The sequence below is a fragment of the Cyprinus carpio genome, chromosome A9 (assembly GCF_018340385.1).
Source record: "Cyprinus carpio isolate SPL01 chromosome A9, ASM1834038v1, whole genome shotgun sequence".
In the NCBI taxonomy this organism is placed as follows: Eukaryota; Metazoa; Chordata; class Actinopteri; order Cypriniformes; family Cyprinidae; genus Cyprinus; species Cyprinus carpio.
The window spans coordinates 7,277,569-7,297,705 of record NC_056580.1 but is presented as its reverse complement, the minus strand read 5'-3'; the positions used below and the strand labels follow the sequence as shown (position 1 = coordinate 7,297,705).

At 37.0% G+C, this 20,137-nt stretch overlaps 1 protein-coding gene across 2 annotated transcripts in view; it reads right to left on the bottom strand.

Annotated features, from left to right (window-relative positions):
• The window catches only part of LOC109096584 (glycogen synthase kinase-3 beta-like), a 40,543-nt gene extending 22,140 nt beyond the window's left edge, over positions 1–18,403 (bottom strand). Inside the window, exon 1 of one of the 2 annotated variants that reach the window (XM_042763338.1) lies at positions 17,486–18,403. In XM_042763338.1, coding sequence (XP_042619272.1) covers positions 17,486–17,573 — 88 coding nt within the window. In that variant the 5' untranslated portion in view covers positions 17,574–18,403. The remainder of the gene's footprint in view (positions 1–17,485) is intronic. The other variant, XM_042763339.1, reaches the window with a different exon arrangement.
• Between the last annotated feature and the right edge of the window lie 1,734 nt (positions 18,404–20,137).

Sequence of the window (20,137 nt, the reverse complement as noted above, 5' to 3'; positions counted from 1 at the left end):
GTGATCATGCAATTAATATCATGTTGACATTAACTGAGCTTAACTGAAATATTCCCGAATGAATCAAGAATAGCTTAGGATAGGATAGCCGATACCTAGACACTTTTCCTCCATCTCCATGGCAACTGAGACATCTCTGAGCCTGAGAAATGTTGTGGCCCACTTGCTAAAGGCTTGCCCACTCATCTGCATGAATACACACCCACATGCAGAGAGTGTGTCAAGGGTGACATTCACACACTCCAAAAATAACACCATAAAATGGCCATGAGCGAACGCCAGCTCAAGTGAGAATCTGCTGGAATGTCTAATGTAGAATTAAAGATCTGGAACTATGACAGTCTTCATTACAATGTGAAACAATTTGCACGTCATCCCTTTAGTGTTTTAACCATGAACCAGTTTGACGAATGTGATCTCGTCAAACTGGTTCATGGGGTTTTCCCATTTGAAGAAACGACTTCAAATATCCATTCCTCTGCTTGAATACAGAGGAAACTAGGTTTAGTATGCATAACAATGACCAGTTCAACTGAATTGCAACCAGACTGCACTAAGAATCAGCGTATGAGAATGATTTCTGAAGGATCATGTGACACTGAAGACTGGAGTAATGATGCTGAAAATTCAGTTTGCATCACAGAAATACATTTTAAAAATATATTAAAATAGAAAACAGTTATTTCTAAATTATAATAATATTTCACAATACTACTGTTTTTACTGTATTTTTGTTTAAAGTCACTGGTGAGCGTAAGAGACTTTATTCAAAAACATTAAAAAAATTATTATTCCAAACTTTTGACTGGTAGAGCATATATTGGCAAAATCATCCCAGCTATATGTATTTTACCAACTGAATGTCTTTTTAATCAGACTGCAACTAATGAAAACTTTTGCTCAGTTAAACCCAACAGAATGTTGCCAACAATAAAGAAAAACAATTGTAGATCGAAATTTCATGCTAAACCAAGACTGATTTTTCTTTGTTTTAATTTTATGCAATGTGAATAAAAAAACATATATTGCTTATTTGTGTAAAATGTTCACATGAAATCAACATAGTCTTTACTTTCATTCATAATTGATGAAATACATCAATATTTCTTCATATACCCTTTCGGTGACAATTGGTGCCACCGATGGGTTAAACAACCAGTGACTGTAAATTGATCCATTCAGCCACTTCTCCTGTTTTTCACTGACGTAAATGCTTTATCACTTCTGGCTGTGGTGAGGCATGTTCAGATGTTACCTCAGAAGTATGTGATGTTCAGAGCACTAGAGAAGTGAAACTAAAGGACACAAAGACAGGAAGGCCCTACTGAGAGAGAACATGAGTGAACACACACCCAGAAATCAACTCACTTGAGCACTCACACCAGATTACAAACACACAGTAGTCGAGAGCAGGATCTGAGGAATTGCCGATGATATATATTTCTGCTTTTGCTCTGAGCATCATGACCCATGTCTTGACCTGTGCTCACAGAGAGAATCGCATAACACTTAAATGTCATTCTCACCCTGTGTTCAAACACTTTATCAAGCAGTGTGTTTGATCATTATATCCAGCACACAACAATATTTCAAGAGTGTATCAAATATTTGATGGGCAAAACATTGTTTTAAACAGGAAGAGGCTTTGTTTTGTTCATCATAGAGTAGACCTGCCTGATCAAAGAGTCAAAGGTACTTTTATACTATAATCAAAAAAACTGGAAAGGCCAATTAAACAGTTTTTAAAAAGCCAGACAGAGATGCTAATTCCCTAATATCACAGACTCACAAACACACATCCAAACTGTGCACATGCATAAAAATATGATATTTAAGCTTGGTAACTAGAGGCGTAACGGTACACATATTCATAACGAAAATGTTTGGTCTTTCGGTTCATCACGTGTGTACTGAATCATTGCAGCGTTGTTTTAACCAGTACACCTGTGAAACTTTTGTGTTTAGGGAACAGTGTGGCTATTTGTCCAGTTTTAAAATACCACGCCAACCTTGCTAATTTGGGACAGGTGCTCTGTAATGTCCATTTCCATTTTTAAATCAAGTCTGCATTTATACAGTATTAGATCTCTGTATGGTTACAGAGACAACTCTCATCTGAAACTTGTAAATCTGTTTTTTTTTTATGTTTATTTTTTAAATAAAAATGTGAAATGAAAAAAAATATCAGAAATGAAGTCAATACTTAATTTTGTGTGCAGCATTTTGCGTGTTCAGTTTTATTTTCAGTTTCAGTGTTCAATATAGCATTTAAAATTACAACATCCATTCTGTTCATTTTTCTCTCCATGTGTAAAAAAAGGAACAAATGGACACAAACGTACACAGACTGGCTGTACACTACAGTGATTTTACTAAAGATAAGAGTTGTTCTGAGGCCAGACATGACTATTTGTTTTTTTAATTTCAAAATGAGTGTTTGAGAATAATTTAATTTTTTTTTGCATTTAATTGCTGTGAAACTCTTTAAAATAAGAAAAAGATGCAGTGTGCAGAGGTTAAATCTGCCGTTTTAATTTCAACAGCCCACAGGCAGTCAGTCCCAATTTAACCCCAATTACAAAGGAGGGTCAGCCAGGACACCTTCAAAACATGACATGCCTTAGCGCAGGTAGAAATCTCTTTCTTTCACTCAGACACACTGCAGATGTGTGGGAATGACTGTGGATCGATAAAGGACTGGTGACAATTAACCACACACAAACACAAATACTTAGTGAGATATGAGAGTGTCATACAACCCTCAGAAGAACACTTCATCACGTTTTGAATTAAGTAAATTAAGCCAATTTTTAAATGAACTCTATTATATACTAAATAAACCTCTTCAGGAAGACCCCTATGCTTCATATTAGGGTCCTGATCACCCTGTGCCAGTTTATTCGATGATAATGAGCCACTGACTGTACATTATCCCTTACATAACTCCTCTAGTTGACATGTTTTCAGTGAATTCAGCAGTAGTCATCACTCATGACCTCACTTCTACTGAGCCAATCAGAGCTCAGCATCTCTCACTGAGTGGGCTGGCATGTCTGCATCACTCCGCTGCAGCTAATGTCTAATCCTGCTCTATAAATAAACTCCGATCGGGCAGAGAGTGGAAGACATTGTCTGCGTATGGCATGTGGCTGAATTCGTGATCATGCATGTGTTTGTGCCTGTGAATTGCTGTAGGCGAATTCAGCACTATAACAGGGTTTATATGTTGAGCCCACTCATGTGTGTGAGCTCTCCACCTGTTTGCCAGATGATGACCCCAAACCTCACTCTCAGGGTGATAAATTTCCCTTTCACACTGCTAGATTTGTGGCTATAATGTTTCTTGCTTTCCTAGTTCTGGTTCCCCAAGTTACCAGAACGTCATGTTAACTTGTTTTTGTTGTATTTCGCAACTCTATATTTGTATGTTGTCTTCTTATTGAGTTTTCAGATCGCTGCTGATTCGTTGATCGCGGCACTGCCTTTCAGTGGCTTTTGGATGTTTAGACCCTTTAAAACACTTCTTCCACTTGACAGAAGTGAGCTGTTGTGACTTTGAGCCTTCAGCCATGTGACTTCCAGACCAAAAGATTCCAAAGTTTCTTTGTGTGTGTTTCAATCTGTTGTTAAAAAAGTGCAAGATGTGGTCAAATGTAGGAGACCTGCCATTCTGTTTAAAGCTTCTTCTCTATGTCTTTGTTAAGAGTAGATAAAGATTGATTGTATTTCCATGATGTTAGTTATATTGTCTTATTTACTACAGATTTTTTTGTTTGTTATGTGGGCCGTCAATAAAGCAAATCTTTAAATTATTGAGTTTTCCTTGGTTTATTTTTGATTTGGTGCCTTTGGTAATTATTTTATGTTTTTCATTGCTTCACACCACTGTTGGATATAATAAGAACAAGAAACAATGTTCATCATCATAACACTGAAAAAAAAAAAAATCCAACAAAATGCAACACAACTGCCAAAGACGTCCATCCATTTGTCCCATATGTAATCAGACCAACAATTAAAAAAAAAACATGCAGATAGTAAGCAAGAGTGTGTCCAACTTAAACAGCTTGAACACCACGGATCATACAACCTCTGAGTAGGTACTTTTGATTTAGTGCTTAATTTGTCACCATTAAAAAAAGAATAGTATGAATGTAATCAGGACGTATTACTTTTGTCATGTTGTCTTGTGTCACTGACACTCTTAAGGTCGAGTATCGACCAAGGCATTTTTCCTGAGGCTTGTGTAATTTGAAGAATGTTAAGAGTTAAAAAATGTTGAACTTTGGGTAAAATGCAGCACTCATTACTGTCACTTTTTAGTCAGCTGACCAATCACAGTGGAAGAGGGGCGGGATTAATACCATGCATTAATACCACAGATATCGTCTCCGAGTATTCATGTTTTATCAGATGGAACAGCCCGACTACTACAATAATGTTATGAAAAACAATTCTTGGAGAAGAATTTCATTTGCGATGCATCCGCCATATTACTTTAGCGGATATTTTGCCCTTCATTGGAAACATTAGTTCATGAATTCAATGGGAATCGAACCCATGACCTGTTTGAGCTACAAGAACATCACAGCATACACTTTTCTTAACTTACACATAATTGCAGGATACCCTGCAACTCATATAGCTGAAAATCTGCAACCAGCTGCGAAAATCAACGACTTCCGGCTGCTTTGTTGCTTCAGAGCACTGTATATGTTGAAGGCCCCTTTATGACTCTGGACTGATGTGAGATTTTTGGTTGATGTTTAACAGACAGCCGGTGTCTAACTGCAGGGCAATGACACACAGAGAACCAGCAGGATACAGGACAAACACACACACACAAACGCAAGCAAAACTTTGATTTGCAATAGCTCACTACTGCCCTGCTCCAGACTGTGTGTGAGAACTACCACACAAACAGAATTCAAACCTCTGGCCACCCTGTCTGTCCAGACACCAGCAGATTATTCTTGAAATCTAATCTTTCTTTTCTTTTTCTTTCTTCTCAAGTAAAACCTCCTTGAAATCTAATCTTTCTTTTCTTTTTCTTTCTTCTCAAGTAAAACCTCCCCACACACACACTACACAATTCAAATTGGCTGACTTAGGTACAAGAAAGGAAACTGCAGCGGTTCAGGGAAGAGGTTCAGGATCCTCCACCACTTCCACAACCCAAAATTACCATAAAGAACAAAAAGCAAAACAGTAGAACCCACAATCAGAGCTAAAGGGAATACATTTTATTACAGTGTTGTAAAAGTCCCTTGTTCCTTTATCAGGCTGGGTTCTAAAATTCTCAAGCAACTTAATTTAACCAGAACCATAGTTAGTTCGTTCACCTAAAAATTCTGCAATCAGTTACTCATCCGCATGTGACTTTTGTTCATCTCATTTTTTTTTATGAAACCTTATAGATTTTTGCTCCTCTGAAACTCCATTCCTCCAAAACTTTAAAACTTCATAAAGTCATTAAAAAAGAAACAAGAATTTTCATCAAAGTCTCCTGAAGATATAAGTTATATTTTCAGCTTTCAATCAATCAAACATTTATCAACACACATACAGTACATAGAGCACATCAAACATGCTTGGTTGGCGTGTGAGAACAAACCTCACTCAATATAATATATTAAAAATATCAATAAAATATATGAAACTTAAAATCATTTAGCAGACACTTTATCCAAAGCTCCTTATGTTGTATGCAAGGTATACACTTTTACTAGTTCTTGCATTCCCTGGGAATCAAACCCATGACCTTTCTGTTGCTAGCACCATGCTCTACTGTTTACTGTTTATATAGCTGTTACTGAGCTATATAAAAAAATGCTACCATCTCATTGGCTGTTATGCCATTTCATGTATATTTTTCTCTTTCAGAATAAACAGACCAATTACTTGATGCTGGAAAAATTTCACAGAAATTACCTTAAACTTTAATGCTATTGTTATTAGGTATACTACTTATATCAAGGGCATCCGATGACCCCTTTAAATACTATTGTCAGTATATAATAATGTCACTTTGTATGCTAGAGCTGTTTATATATCTGAGTGAAAGAGTAAGTGTGTGTCAAGGAATGAAAATATGGAAGACTTTCCACATGAAAAGTGCAGCTTTGATTGGCAACTCAATCTGAATTTCTCTCAAGCATAAGTAAACATTGCTTCAAGGCATGATAAACTAAACAGTAGCAATCACCCTTTTATCCCTGCTGCAGTGTGTATTAATGTGTGTTTCTGTGCGTGTGTAGCAGATAAGAGAGAAACATGTCAGAATGGAAATGATCAGGTAAGAGGAACGCAGACTTTTCTCTTTAATAACACACCAATAAAGTAACACACTGCTGTACCTCCAACATAACACGTGCAACTCAAGACCTGTACTACAGGTAAACACCATAAAATGTTCTTACAGTCAGCTACTTTTTAAGTGTATATTGTAAAGCTTAAAGCAACTCAAATAGTGTAGCTCAAATCCAGTCAAGCATGAAAAAGTAGTCCGCTTCACTAAAAGCTATTAACAAAAAGCAGCTAACTACACTGAAACAACATAAGTAGGCGATATCTTTAGAAATACATAGCTATCAGATGAATCAGATGATATCATTTATGTTTGCAATTAGAGTAGCATTTATCTGGCACAAAAACTGAGGATCTCAGTTAACGTGGTGAAATGATGAATGATTTAAGTGATTAAATTTAGAGCGCTGTTTGCAATTAATGACATCTACAGTGCTTAATGTTGCAAAATCACAACACAATCCAGAATGTAACAAGATTAATGTAATAGGCCAATGCAGGCTGCCAATATTACATAGAATGATTTTCAGAATTGTTATAAACTCTTTTGCTTTAGACCATCTCCAACCTCCTACAGTCTTTTTTCATTTTACAAAGGAAATTGCAGAGATCTCAAAATGGGTAGCAAGGTTTTTAAGTCATTCAGGGAATTGTGTGTGGGGGAAGTGAGAGAGAAAGAGAAAATGTGTGGAATGTACTGGTCCATAATTTGGGTTGCTGCAGAAAATCTGAGCTGGAAATGCAGATTTTATCAACTGATCCATCTCAGTGAGACAAAATGCCCTACCATCTTTTTTTAACATGGCTCTTCATGAATCCAACAGAACTAGGCCAATGACGGGGTGTGAAGTAATTACAAATGCTCACTTTCTGTAATTAAGTATTTAGTTTTATCAGAAATTGTACTTTTTTGATTAGTTTAAAATTGAGTACTTTTACTCAAGTACATTTTCAGTGATATATCTGTTCTTTTACGCCATTATTTATATATCCCTGTTTGTGGTCCTTACATGCTTGTTTTAATTTTATTTTTATCCATCAACGTGAGGGTAATCGGTCTCATGACTCTCGTCAAATCAAATTATGCATAGAAAACTTTAAGTGCCAATTGGTGATAATCATGGCTGTTGGAAGTCCATTCTTCAAGAATTAATTCAGTAGTTTTCAACATCTTCCTTTAATATGTCAAGGTAAATTTCAGATTTCTGCTTACTAAATGATCTGTGTATGCTAGCCTTTCTACAGGGCCTGAAATTTGGCTTGAGGTTGTGGGGGTATTGCGTACAATGTAAATAACTCCCGCAAGTTTCACGTTTATAATGCGGTAAATTCCACTCCCATATACTTCAGTATAGAGAGACGAGCGATCTGGACTGCCGCGGCTCTCCTTTGTGTGCGTCCTGCAGTGGTCATTTGGAGAAGTCAATAGCTTGTTGATGAGTTTGAGCATGCTGTGATAAAACTGTGTTGGGGACTCTCTAAAACTCTTGGAAATGTGTAAAAATAGCTTACCATGGCCTAATGTACTGAAACTGAAGGACCAGATTCAGTATGCACCTTAATGATGACCTGTGGCATTACTGCATCTCTGTCAGTGCGTGATGTAATAAAAGTTTCATTTTTGTTTTGTTAATTTTGTTTGAACCATTTTTCTCCAGCTGATGAACGATTAAAAATTGACAGCCAATCAGAATCCATCCTGCTGTAACGAGCTAGAGAATTTAAAGCGTAAGACGAGTGTGCACTTAGAATAAACACAGTATCATTCGCTGGTGTGTAATATCGTTATATTTTTAGTTATCGCTCTTGGTGTGAACAGGGCTTAAAACACTCTCTTCCTCTTTTTAACCCATCTCATGGTGTGTAATGAACTCTTGTATGAGTTTCTAATTGTTCTGTATTCTTTGCATTGTTCTAAACATTAATATTTTATGTGCAACAATATCATGCTCTGGCTCAGTGGCCTTACACCTGAATTTAAATCTATTTTTCAAACATCATGGTTTAAACGGTGAAGAGCGTACATAAAATAACTCTTCCATCTTATCATAATAGTTTTTCTGTGTTGTTTTTATGTATTTTAAAGAGTTCACAGTCAAAATTAAAACTGCTGGATGCTAGATATTCTTCATTCTTTATGACAAACAACACAAGATATTGTGAATTACAGTATGTACAATATTTTCTAAATGTTTAAATTGCAGTGTACAGCGTTTATTATAAGCAGGTAGAATCCGAAGCTTAGTACTCACTACTCATGAGAACTTTTAAATAAGCTACTCTTAGTCTTACTCAAGTAGTTTTATGGACAAGTACTTTTTACTCTACTCACACTACATTCTTGGAATGTAATGGTCCTTTTACTTGAGTATATTTTTCAGTACTCTTTCCAATGAGAAGAGACAGCTCGGCTAAACGTGAGATGTTCCTATGACCCCATGCCTAATGTTAAAGTGCACCTATTATGCCCCTTTTTACAAGATTTAATATTAATCTTATGGCTCTTCTGAATGTGCCTGTGAAGTTTCAGCTCAAAATACAACACAGATCGTTTATTATAATGTGTTGAAAAGTGTAATTTTTAACGGCCGCTTTGTAACGATGGATGCGACACAGCCGATCGCACACAGACAAAATGGTGGACATGGCACAACACAAAAGGCTTGTTTGAGATGCATCGGTGCAGCGCAGAACAAATCGTTGTATGACACCAAAATTTTCTATTATGGCTCTCGCGGTACTTTGATGTCATACACCAATTGCTCCGCGCAGCGCCGATGCATCTCCAACAAACCTACTGAGAGCTGAGGATATTGTAATATGCGCCTGTCAGTCAATAGCAGTGGGCGGGGTTAATATGATGTCATATTGCAGACAGGATCCAAACCACTCGTTATTTAAGCCTGTTTTGGTTTTATGAAGATAAAAAAAAGACTGGGTGGATTTTTATCATTCTAAGATGGCTGTGTACACACAATTCCAACACACATTTCTGTCCAAACACCTTGTCAAAGTGGATTTTGCATAATAGGTGCCCTTTAAGAGTTGTGGCGTGTACAGAGATAACAAAGGCTAAAGGCACAACAGATAAGTTTACATGGGTGTCAAGCACTTGCTTCCCTTGTAGATCAAGCAGACCATAATTGAAGTGCCACTTCTCCTAGTCATGAACTATGACCAGTGTTACAAAATAAGCCAAAATCATGATGTGAGGTTAGCTAAATGTAAAACAATAACCTTCTTCACTACACTGAGGTATGTAACACTAATGTATGCTGAGTTATTGACTTTCAACAGGCCAATCTGTGCAATAATTAGGTTTCTAAACACATCAGATGTTTCTTTATGATTTCATTGCTCTATGGAGCTCTGAAGCACTCGCTCTTTATTGACATTTGGGAAACACATTCTCTGATAAGACTGAAACATCAATGATGAGAAAAAATACTCACTTCTCTTTAACCAGAAATCTATGATCAAAGTCAGATCATTTCCTGACGTCACTTTTTATCTCCAGGCAGCAGTAGGAGCTGTTTCATCTTCTTATATACGTGACAGTCAACATTACTGAAAACCCAGACTTGCACAAAGACTTTATCTTCCCAGAATATTCAATGACATCTTCCTGGCATAGTAACTTGCTCTCAACTCTCTTCTAATTCTGTTCCATCACCAGCCATTCATGCATGACATACATTAGTGTCACCCCCAACCATGAACAACCCCGCTGAGATCAAGCACACACTCCACACTTACTGCGGACCCCAAATCTGATCTGGACTTTCTTGGTCACATTTTTACAAAAGACAAAAGACCCTCATGTAATTCCAATCCTGTAGTATTTTCTTTTTTCCATGAATTACAAAACTGTACACTACCGTTCATTACATGATTAAAAATACAGAAAAAAAACAGTAATATTGTGAAATATTATTACAATAACTGCTTTCTTTTTAAAAATATTTTCAAACCCAATTTATACCTCTGATGCGAGCTGAATTTTCAGCATCATTACTGTCACATTATTCTTCATAAATCATTCTAATATGCTGATTTGGTGAAACATTTCTTATTATTATCATCAGTGTTGAAAACAGTTGTGCTGCTTAATAATTTTGTGGAAGCAGCAGTACATTTTATTTCAAGAATCTTTGTTGACTAGAAAGAAAAAATCTTACTGTCACAAAACTTTTAAATGCTATATTTTACGATTTAAGGAAACTTAGAATATAGCACACACTGTTTTAGACCACTTTTATGATACATTTGTAGTGCATATTTTAATTTTGACAGCAGAAGTCACAATCCAGTTTTGCTATATGGAGAAAAGGAGCTCAGACACTGTCTAACATCTCCTTTTGTGTCTCACAGATGCAAGTAAATAATAAGAGATCAAAAGACAAGAGTGCATGAGGACACATTCTTCATTTCAATTGTCAATTATCTATTTAATAGGGTCCTCAAGGTGCTCAGCAAACATTAAAACATGTAGTGCTTACTTATCAGCAATGCATCAAGTTTAGCATCACCAAATTATTGTATATTGGTCCTTCAAATCTATTGCTAACTGGTCTTTCAGTAAACGCACTTGACCTGTGAAGTGATATTACATAATATCCGGGCACACTGAGTTATTTTTCGAACTTAAGACATGTCATCTTCATACGGTCTTATCAGTGACAGCATACAACTGCCTGGAAATGTAGGCTATCTGATCAACAACACAAACTCTCTGGTAAGAGTACACAGTACTGTTGCATCACATAGCCTATATCAACACCATTCAAATCTTGCTATTCTATCACTTACACATTATTTTATCCCAAAATAAGCTACCATTCCAAGCTTGAATTGTATTTTCAAATTTGTTCATAGATTTAAAAAAGAAAAAAAAAAGTGTAAAGAGAACGGGTGTGGAGAATAGTCAATATAGAGTGCATACAATACATGTACAACTTAGTGAGCCACACCCTGGAGCTGCTTATGGCTCTCTCTTCCCCTTTTTCTTCTCAGCTCCCATCCCCCAACACTCACTGAACTCACAGTATAGGAAAGCGGCGAGGGGCCCCCTGATCCTAAGCAGGTGGCTTAAATTTTTGCTAAAAGTGCACATTATTAGAGTAATGTGTACTGATATACCTTTTATTGACCCACTGCATTTCTTAAAGATGATCATTAGATAATATTTATGTCAGAGATCCTTTAAAGGGTTTTGAGTGGCAAAAATATGTTGAGTTACATTAATTTCTGGGAATAAGTTCAAACTGCTGGTGAATCAATGATTCGTTTTATCACTCAAAAATGTTCCTGGATGTTGCCATGTGGTATATAATTTAAATGTTTTCGTAAATTATAGCAACATTTCACAGCAAATGCATAATTTATCCAGATATGACTTTATCTTAGCAATATTAGCCAACCCTAACTGTGAAAGATGAACAATGCCAACTAAGGCCATATGTCTTCTGAGGCCTTTACTAGTTTTACAGTATTTTTTACTAGAGCCTGCTATTTTCTTGTCATTGAGCACAACCATCAATCAATAACATGATAAAAAGAGACACCCAAGAAGACAATCACCAAACGCTCGGCTTTATGCCATAAAATTAACGTTGTGTCCATTTACACAATAATATGTTCGGTGCACTGGCTTTTATATGCTAAACAAGGATCTCATTGTCCCTGGACAGCTGCCTTTTCCGGAAAACAAACTGAGAAGAGGGGGTTGGGGAGGCGTTCTGAAGAATCACACGTCCCACTTCAGAACCAGCTGCTACGGCCGACCACTAATGCAGTCTCCTCAGATCAGCTGCCAAGTCACACACGTGTGCACGCTTGTAAACGAGACAAGCTGTGAGCAAATCTCTTCATGTGCAAGAGAAATGAACACAACACATACCAAGCAGAGTTCCTTACTAAGTTTTGAGAAAAGGTGGCTTAATTGGAAATACAAAAATGATGAAGTCACTTATAGTCACAGCGCATGTAAAGCATTTTGTGTGTGTAGAAAGACACATGAATTGTGAGCACCTGGTCTAAACCTACCTTAAAATATATCCTACCATGTCGTCATCACAGCCTGCCACGTCCATCTTTCTGAAGAACACACCCTTCTCCTCTCCCTAGGTAATATCTGACTCACGGGTTCCCTTCTTCCAAGCCTACTACACCACAGTTTGTCGTCAATGAGAGAACTATTTGGTTTCAGTATATCTGTCCAAACAGAAACCCTGTGCAAAACCTGTTGGAGCACGTCTGTTGAGACTGACACCAGTATGACAACATCACTGCTGCCATGTGGCGCTTGGCTTTTCTCGTCTTCAAGATCTCTGCTGAATGGAATTCAATTTCACACTTAATATCTGTTACTAAGGTGACAACGTCACATCAATAGACTTCCTAAGATACGACCCAACAAGAAAACAAAGCAGCATGTGTATAATTAGCATAAACATGAACGACTGCTGACAAGGGATAGGGTAAATTAACAGAAAGAATAAATAAAAAAATCAGATGAATGGATTACTGTATAAGAAAAGAGCGTGAGAGCCTGCACTTCTGTAATATAACATTTACACTCAGCAGTTTCCCTTTTTGCCTTTAAGCAGTCTGTAAAATGGTCCTGTGGGAGCCTGGTATTTCTCGAGTCGCTCTCCTGATACGCTCAACAGAATTTACCTAGAGGCCACTTACTCAATCTTACAAAAAAAAAAAAAAAAACCCACAAAGACTGCTCAGCAAATGATACTTTCTGGAATTAGTTCAACTGTGAGGGTGAATCTCAGAGTCTAGTACTTTACAGGAAAGATAAATGCAACTAAGATGAATACAATGTGTACAAGGAACAGCTGAAAGAAATTTCTGTACACCCCAGTTGTCTTGTTACATGCAGTAATTTGCAGAACAGGGGTAAATTACATGTCAGACCACCCAGTCAACTGAAAGATAAACTCCCGTTTACCTGTTATCAAACGCTCATCTTGTTTAAATAAAAATTGCTAATAATTTGATAACACTGTTTAATGTTAAATCATTGTTTATGCTCAAAATGAACATTCTCATTCCTAAATTCACTTGTAGAATTTAATTGTCTTTAGCTTGTTTTATTTAGATAAAACAGTATAGAATACCATAAACATAATTATCAGCATAGGCCACATCCTTAATCAGATTTATGAAGCCAGAAACTTCAAAAACTATCCTTTCATAATCAGGTGTTCAACACAAGATGAACAGTTCTCAAAGGAGATGAATTTAAACTTTTAATTAAGGTTCTGAAGTGAACAGCAGCTTGTTGTTAAGATCATTTACTCTGGAGTGCGTATCAGTTCATATCTGTTTTTGATTTCTGCACTTTAAAACGCCTCCTGGCATCACACTTGGTAGAGCTCCGACTGTAAGGCACAGTTACTTCTTGTTGATGGTTTCATGAGATTGAGAGACAAGATCTCCTGTGATGTGCGAGACAAAGGCGAAGCTAAGCATATAAGCTATGAGAACTTTTGTGGCTTTTCTGAATGAATGACATGCCATCAAAAGGAACTGCAGTAAACTTCCTGAAGCACACTGTCAATCAACCGTAAATAGCTCATTTCACTGGTTCACTCTGTCTCAGGGACAAAGAGCTAACATTAGATCCTGTATAAGTGCTCCTTACATTGTGGCAAGAGCTCAACAATGTACACAAATTTCCTGTTGAAATTTAATGTCACATACTGTAAAAACCAAACTTAGGGTTTTTTAAGAATTTCTCAATCCATATTATTTCCAGTTTTCACTCAACCAAACTTTTAAGGTACTGTATGCATTTTTGTAACGATAAATGTCTAATTCAATCTGCACAATGTAAGGGTTACATTTATAGAGCCATGAAAAGGTTTGGCATACACAATTCTCTTTACAGTGCTGTTTCCTTTTGAAGCAGGAAGTAAGGACAGAAAAAATAAAGTCCTCTCCAGTTTAAATAATGACTAAGTTTCATGTGTGACTTTCGTTTAACCATGTATTAATCATCCAATTCCAAAAAATAAAAATAAAAAACAGAAAAATATAATTTAAATAAAACATGCCAATACTGACTTCCAAAAGCTGTTATGAGCACTGGAAAAAAAACACTGATCAACCTCAAATGTATAAAGCTAACTGACCTGGACTAGAATTTTTGATGTGGTCTTTAAGTCCACATATATTTGGAGTTTTAGTATGTTGGCAAAATGCAATATTTGGCAAACCTGTTAAGAGAAAAAGGGACAATTTCTATACTCCTTGTTGCTGCTGAAGCCATGATGACTCCATTCCATCAGTTACTGTTAAATGCTACTTGTGATTGCAAAAGAAGGTATGGATGTACACGTGCAAAAGTACAAGGAGTTGTGCTGAGGGTGCAGGAAAGCTTCCACACATACACAGAAGCTGACAGAGCCAGATGATAATGGAGTGGGGTAAAAGGTGACACCCTCCTTACCGAATCCACAGAGAGAGGTGAAAGAGAGTGTTTTATACTGCTGCGGGAAGCCGTTTTGGACAGCTAACAATTAACTCAGAGATCAAATTTGAACAATTGGGCAAATAAAAATTAAAAAGCATGTGCTGAATGTCTGACTAAATTTGTTCCTTGCACTTTGTAATGTAGTCTTTGATCTCATACCTTACAATCAACATGAAATGTTCACAACAATAACTTTACATAATCGACTTTTGTAGGACGGGACTTAATTTCATCCATCGGGAGTTGATTGGATCAGGAAAAGTGGGCACTACATTTAAGGGGAGGGGTTAAGAAGAGGGACGTCAGCCGAGAGTAAAAGACGTTTTACTGGAAGAGCTCATAATTCAATTTTGATAAAAGATTGCCCAGACAAATGGATTATGGAATAATATTTAGCAAATTACTCTCACACAATAACATCAGGAACATGCCTTTAGAAAGTGAATAGGGTCGATTTTGACTTCATGTTGACTAAGTGAACAATACTATATTATATCCCAAAATAGCTCGCTATTGTTGCACTGTGAATGAACAAAAATGTTGTAATGCTGGACATATAGCAATGAAGTTTGAAAAAATCCATCTGAATGGGCACATTCCTATCTCTATTACTATAACAGAAGAGGGGACAAAAACACATCTGTCTGAAAACAGATGGCACATCTGTAGTACCATAACAACAACATCCATCATATTAAGGCTGCAATGGCTACTGAGGTAAACTAAAATTAGCTATTTATATGTTACTCATGATTCCTGCTTGTGAACATTTTTGGGTCAAGTGCTGTGTTTTAGAGGCTGGCTGAACAACCAATACTTCATTCAACCCCATTTAAAAAGAAACATACAGTGCTGTCAATCCGGACACTTTAAAGCACTTTTATCTAAACGTTTTATATAATAACTGGTTCTTCTGTAGTGTTAGTTCAATACATAAATAGTTTAAGCATTGTACAAGGTAATGAAACTGAGAGTTGGTTAAGGGTGAGCAGGAGTGTGCTGGGTCTGCAAAGCTAAATATATACTCTTTAAAACCATATTATTATGATTAATAAAGACACATGATGTAATTTCTTTTGTTGCAAAGTTGTGTCCATCTGGCCTTTCAAGGATGGATCACAGATTGCTGTAGCTAATGGGGTGAAAGATATTAACCCTTCTAAAGGTCCACAGGATCAGAAGAGTGCATAACCAGTTATGAGTTTTATTTTTAAAAAGGCAAGGGGAATAAAACAAGATGTGTATACAAAACCATTTCAAAACTTATTCTTTTAAAATAACTAGCATCTATTTTTAAGTTATTACTATTTTTTAATTACAAGAGATTTATCCAATAATGACACTTTTCAGTTTCACTAGTAACTATTCATTAGATATACTCATTACAATTATGGCTTGTATCTATTTAATTAGTAACTGATACGTATTCATTTGTTATTTTTCCCTTGCTAAATGTAATGATCCTACATTTTTTTTTCCATTGAATTTCATTAGGATCTGTTCACATATTAACTATTTCCCACTAGTATGTATTCCTATTTCAGATTTACTAATAATTATACTTTAAGGACTTGGGGTATGCAACATACCAGTAGACATGATAAACATGTAGAAATTTGTCAGCTGGTAGCGATTTTGAATTATAGTCTCCATCATGGTTCTTAACTAATTAAATCTAGCATCTGCTCCAGTTTTTTTATAATGCTAATTTGAATAGACACAAGTATCTGTTTATTAAATCACATGCCAATGCTTTTTAATAACATTCAAACATCTTAGTAAGAAGATTACAACTGAACTATAAAGTAGCAATTCTAACTAGTTATTACATATGAGAAGTGAAAAATAAAATAAATAAAAATACCTAGATAAGATCTGTTACAAGTGACATCTGGCATAGTGTCTTTACTCAACCGCAGTATCACTTACAAAATGTACAATATGTTACCAGTAGCATTACTGGTCACTTGGGACTGTCATTAGTAGCAAATGAATAACTACTAGTATGATGTAATATGTAAGTAACTAACTGAATAGATACTAGTGAAATTAAAAAAAAAAAGTTACTAGTCATTATTTGATTACTTAATTTTGAAAAATCAATGCTGGAAACATTAAAACAAGCCAGTCACGATTTAATTATGTAGTACTTAAGCTGTAAAAATAAAGTAAAAATACCAAATAAAAATACCAGTATTAATTCATAAGTATTATTATTAACAGCTGTATTGGATAACTAGTAATAATTAAAGTCCCTAATATATAAGTTATTTATAATTAATTTTATTATTGTGTGATTTATTTCTTGAATAATTGTATGTTGGTGTGCAGACTGATTCAGTCTCCTGTACTATCAAGACCTTATGTTAAAACGCACAGAACACATGAATGCAAGAAAAGTTAACTGGCCACCAACCTGCCCTGAATCAGCGGCAGTCATGCCTGTTTAACCCATGGCAGGGTCCTGTATCGGTGTGGCTGAGGGATAAAGCACGCTGGCCGATTTAAAATGGGGCACGTCTTATTTCACCCAAAGGTGACACTTGAAGACACTGAACTCCCTGCTCATGTGCCTGACTGGCTCGATGCGCCCAATCTCGGTTATTAAAGCGACCAGGCTCGGTCAACAGCACGAGCAGCCTCGCCAAAGCACTAAAAGCAGATTTCCTGGCGTCCGAAAATGATACTTACTGCTGACTTTCATGCTGCCGAATGCCGACGGCTGCGGCACTGGCTTGCAGCTCTCTGCGAAGGAGGTGGTTCTGGGCCGACCGGACATTTTCCAATCCGAAATCCAACGCAGACGTCTCTCAGAGTAAAATACGACTGTTGGTCTTGAACGAACCCGTTTCGATCAGTGGGAAGCAGTTTGTCTCCGACTTAACTATGAAGGAAAATGGGCAAAAGCGCCTCGGCTGTCCGCGATCGTTTCCTTCAGTGAACTCTCAAGCGTCTCGCTTTCAGATCAGATCATCGTTTTCCTGTGACTGTCAGTATTACCTTCAGTGATGAAACCTTAGATAAATTCGGTCATGTATTAAGGCGCTCATGAAATCGGCCTTTTCCCAGTTTCCCTCGAACAAAACCCACCGATCCTCGTCTGTTTCTTTCTCTCTGACTGGAACAGAGATTTACACAAAGAACACGGTCCGTGTCTAAAATACCCTCACGACGCTGAGACGCTGAAGGGGTTTTTCATCACCAGTCAGTATTTTTCATATACTGAGGTGGAGACTCAGCGATCCTGGGGCACCAGCCATGGCGGCTTCCTTGCTCTAACCAACGATACTGAGAATTTTCCAATTGCCCAATTTCAAGACTGCTATCCTCGGCCGCCCCGACCCACTTAACTCCATGCACACGGATGAACAAATAAGAAATCCCAAATGTACACGGGTAGCTCAAGAAACGAGCCAAACGTGCGGTTCCGAAAGGAAACGGTGATCAGAATCCCCACGGTAATTCAGAAATTTCCTTTTTTATCTCTTCTCCGTCGGTCTGTGCTCGTTCTCTTTGTCACTCCGAGCGATGAACGTAAAGTGCGCTGTTTGCGCAAGAGTTGTAACAGAGTTGAACGGGAGCACAGATGGGGTTACGCCACTCCGATGCGTCAAGAATCGGAAAATGTGAACGCGCAGGAAGGCCCGTGGAGGTCGGCGCCAGCCAATCCGGCGCCTTTGCTCGTAGATGGGCGGGGCGACGGCGAGACACTCAGCCAATCGAATGCGTGTGTCCGCAGAACACATGGCGTAATTTGCCAATCTGTGTTCTGCAACCACGCGCGGAAGTTGAAGTGGGCGGGCGCGTGGAAAGACTGATTGTAAAATCATCCAATAAGCGTAACTAAGGAAATGAAACGGGCCAATCGTGAAGAAGCATCAAAGGCGTAAAAGTAACCAAGCTTCACTGTTGCTAGTCAGCTGAGCTCCTGTGATCTATTCCGTGACCTGGCGCTTGCCATTCGTAAAAAAAGATACATAAATAAAATCTTTGCCATTCGTACAGTGTAATGTAGGCTACATATCACTCACGTCTTCCATAAATTTTTATTATAATTATGTAGCCTAATTAGAGCCTCAGCATAATGTAATGTGTCTACTTCCCTTTGAGCTACAAAAAATAATAATACTATTAGCCTACATGTGTTCCAAATTTTAAGAAGTATTTTAATAAAAGAGTATAGTATTACATTAAATTCAAGCTCAGCCACTTGAACTTTATGAATTTTAGGTTAGGCTATTTTACACAGGAGAACTGACAGATGGATACAATGGTCACAAAAAGAGTTTACCGTGTAGGCTGCTTTAAAGGAAGAACACTAATCCTCCAGAATAATTACACACACACACACACATGGGTACATAGATATGTATATAATTTTATAGATAGATAGATAGATAGATAGATAGATAGATAGATAGATAGATAGATAGATTTGCATCCAAGTTATACAACATTTTGCCGAATATATTCTTAGGTCAGCAGGACTCGGTAAGATTGGCAGTGAATGTGCATCGTAAACTGCTGAAAAGAGAGGTGTTGCAGTAGCGTCACAATGCTAGGACAGCAGAATTGCTGTGACCTTTTAACTCTCTAGTTAAAACAAAACTGCTATATCATTTGCAAGTGTGTCTGGCTCTTACATACAAGCAGTTCTATTTTGTAACGTTCTATTCAAACTGTGTCTGAAATCACTAGCAGGTTGATGACAGATGTGGGGCAGTTTTAAAAGCTCAAATGAACAGTTCATCAATAGTTGAGTTTGTTCATTCATTTGTATGGGTTTGCATAAATTTAGCATTGCATCGTTTGCACACCAATTGATCCTCTGCAGTGAATGGGTGCTGCAGCATTATATTTTTATAGTAAATACTGAATTTGAAATTTGACGAACAACTATCCTACCATGTTGGTTTTGTCCTTTGAACGGTGTATTCTTTGACCCGTGACATTACTAAGAACAATCAGGAAAACAATTTACTGGGGTGTTGTTAAATAAGTTGTCTGCCATTTTTTAATTTTATTTATTTATTTTTACTTTTTGAATCTGACAGCTTTTAAATGCAGTCTTATGTATATTGTTTGAAGATTTTAATTTAACGTTTTTTTTTTTTTTTTTTTTTTTTTGGGTAGTATAGATGTGAAAATGCAAGGATGATGTTCATAACATACGCGTGTTTCAGCTAAAAATGACTGCACATTCCTGCAGTGGGCTTGCATAACACAGCATACAACATAATTGCTTATTTACATTTTGTAGATAGGCAGATTCTCTCTTTCCCCTGGCCATCAACATTATTGTGTTTTTTTTTAACTACAGTGCATGTTTTATTTGTAACCATT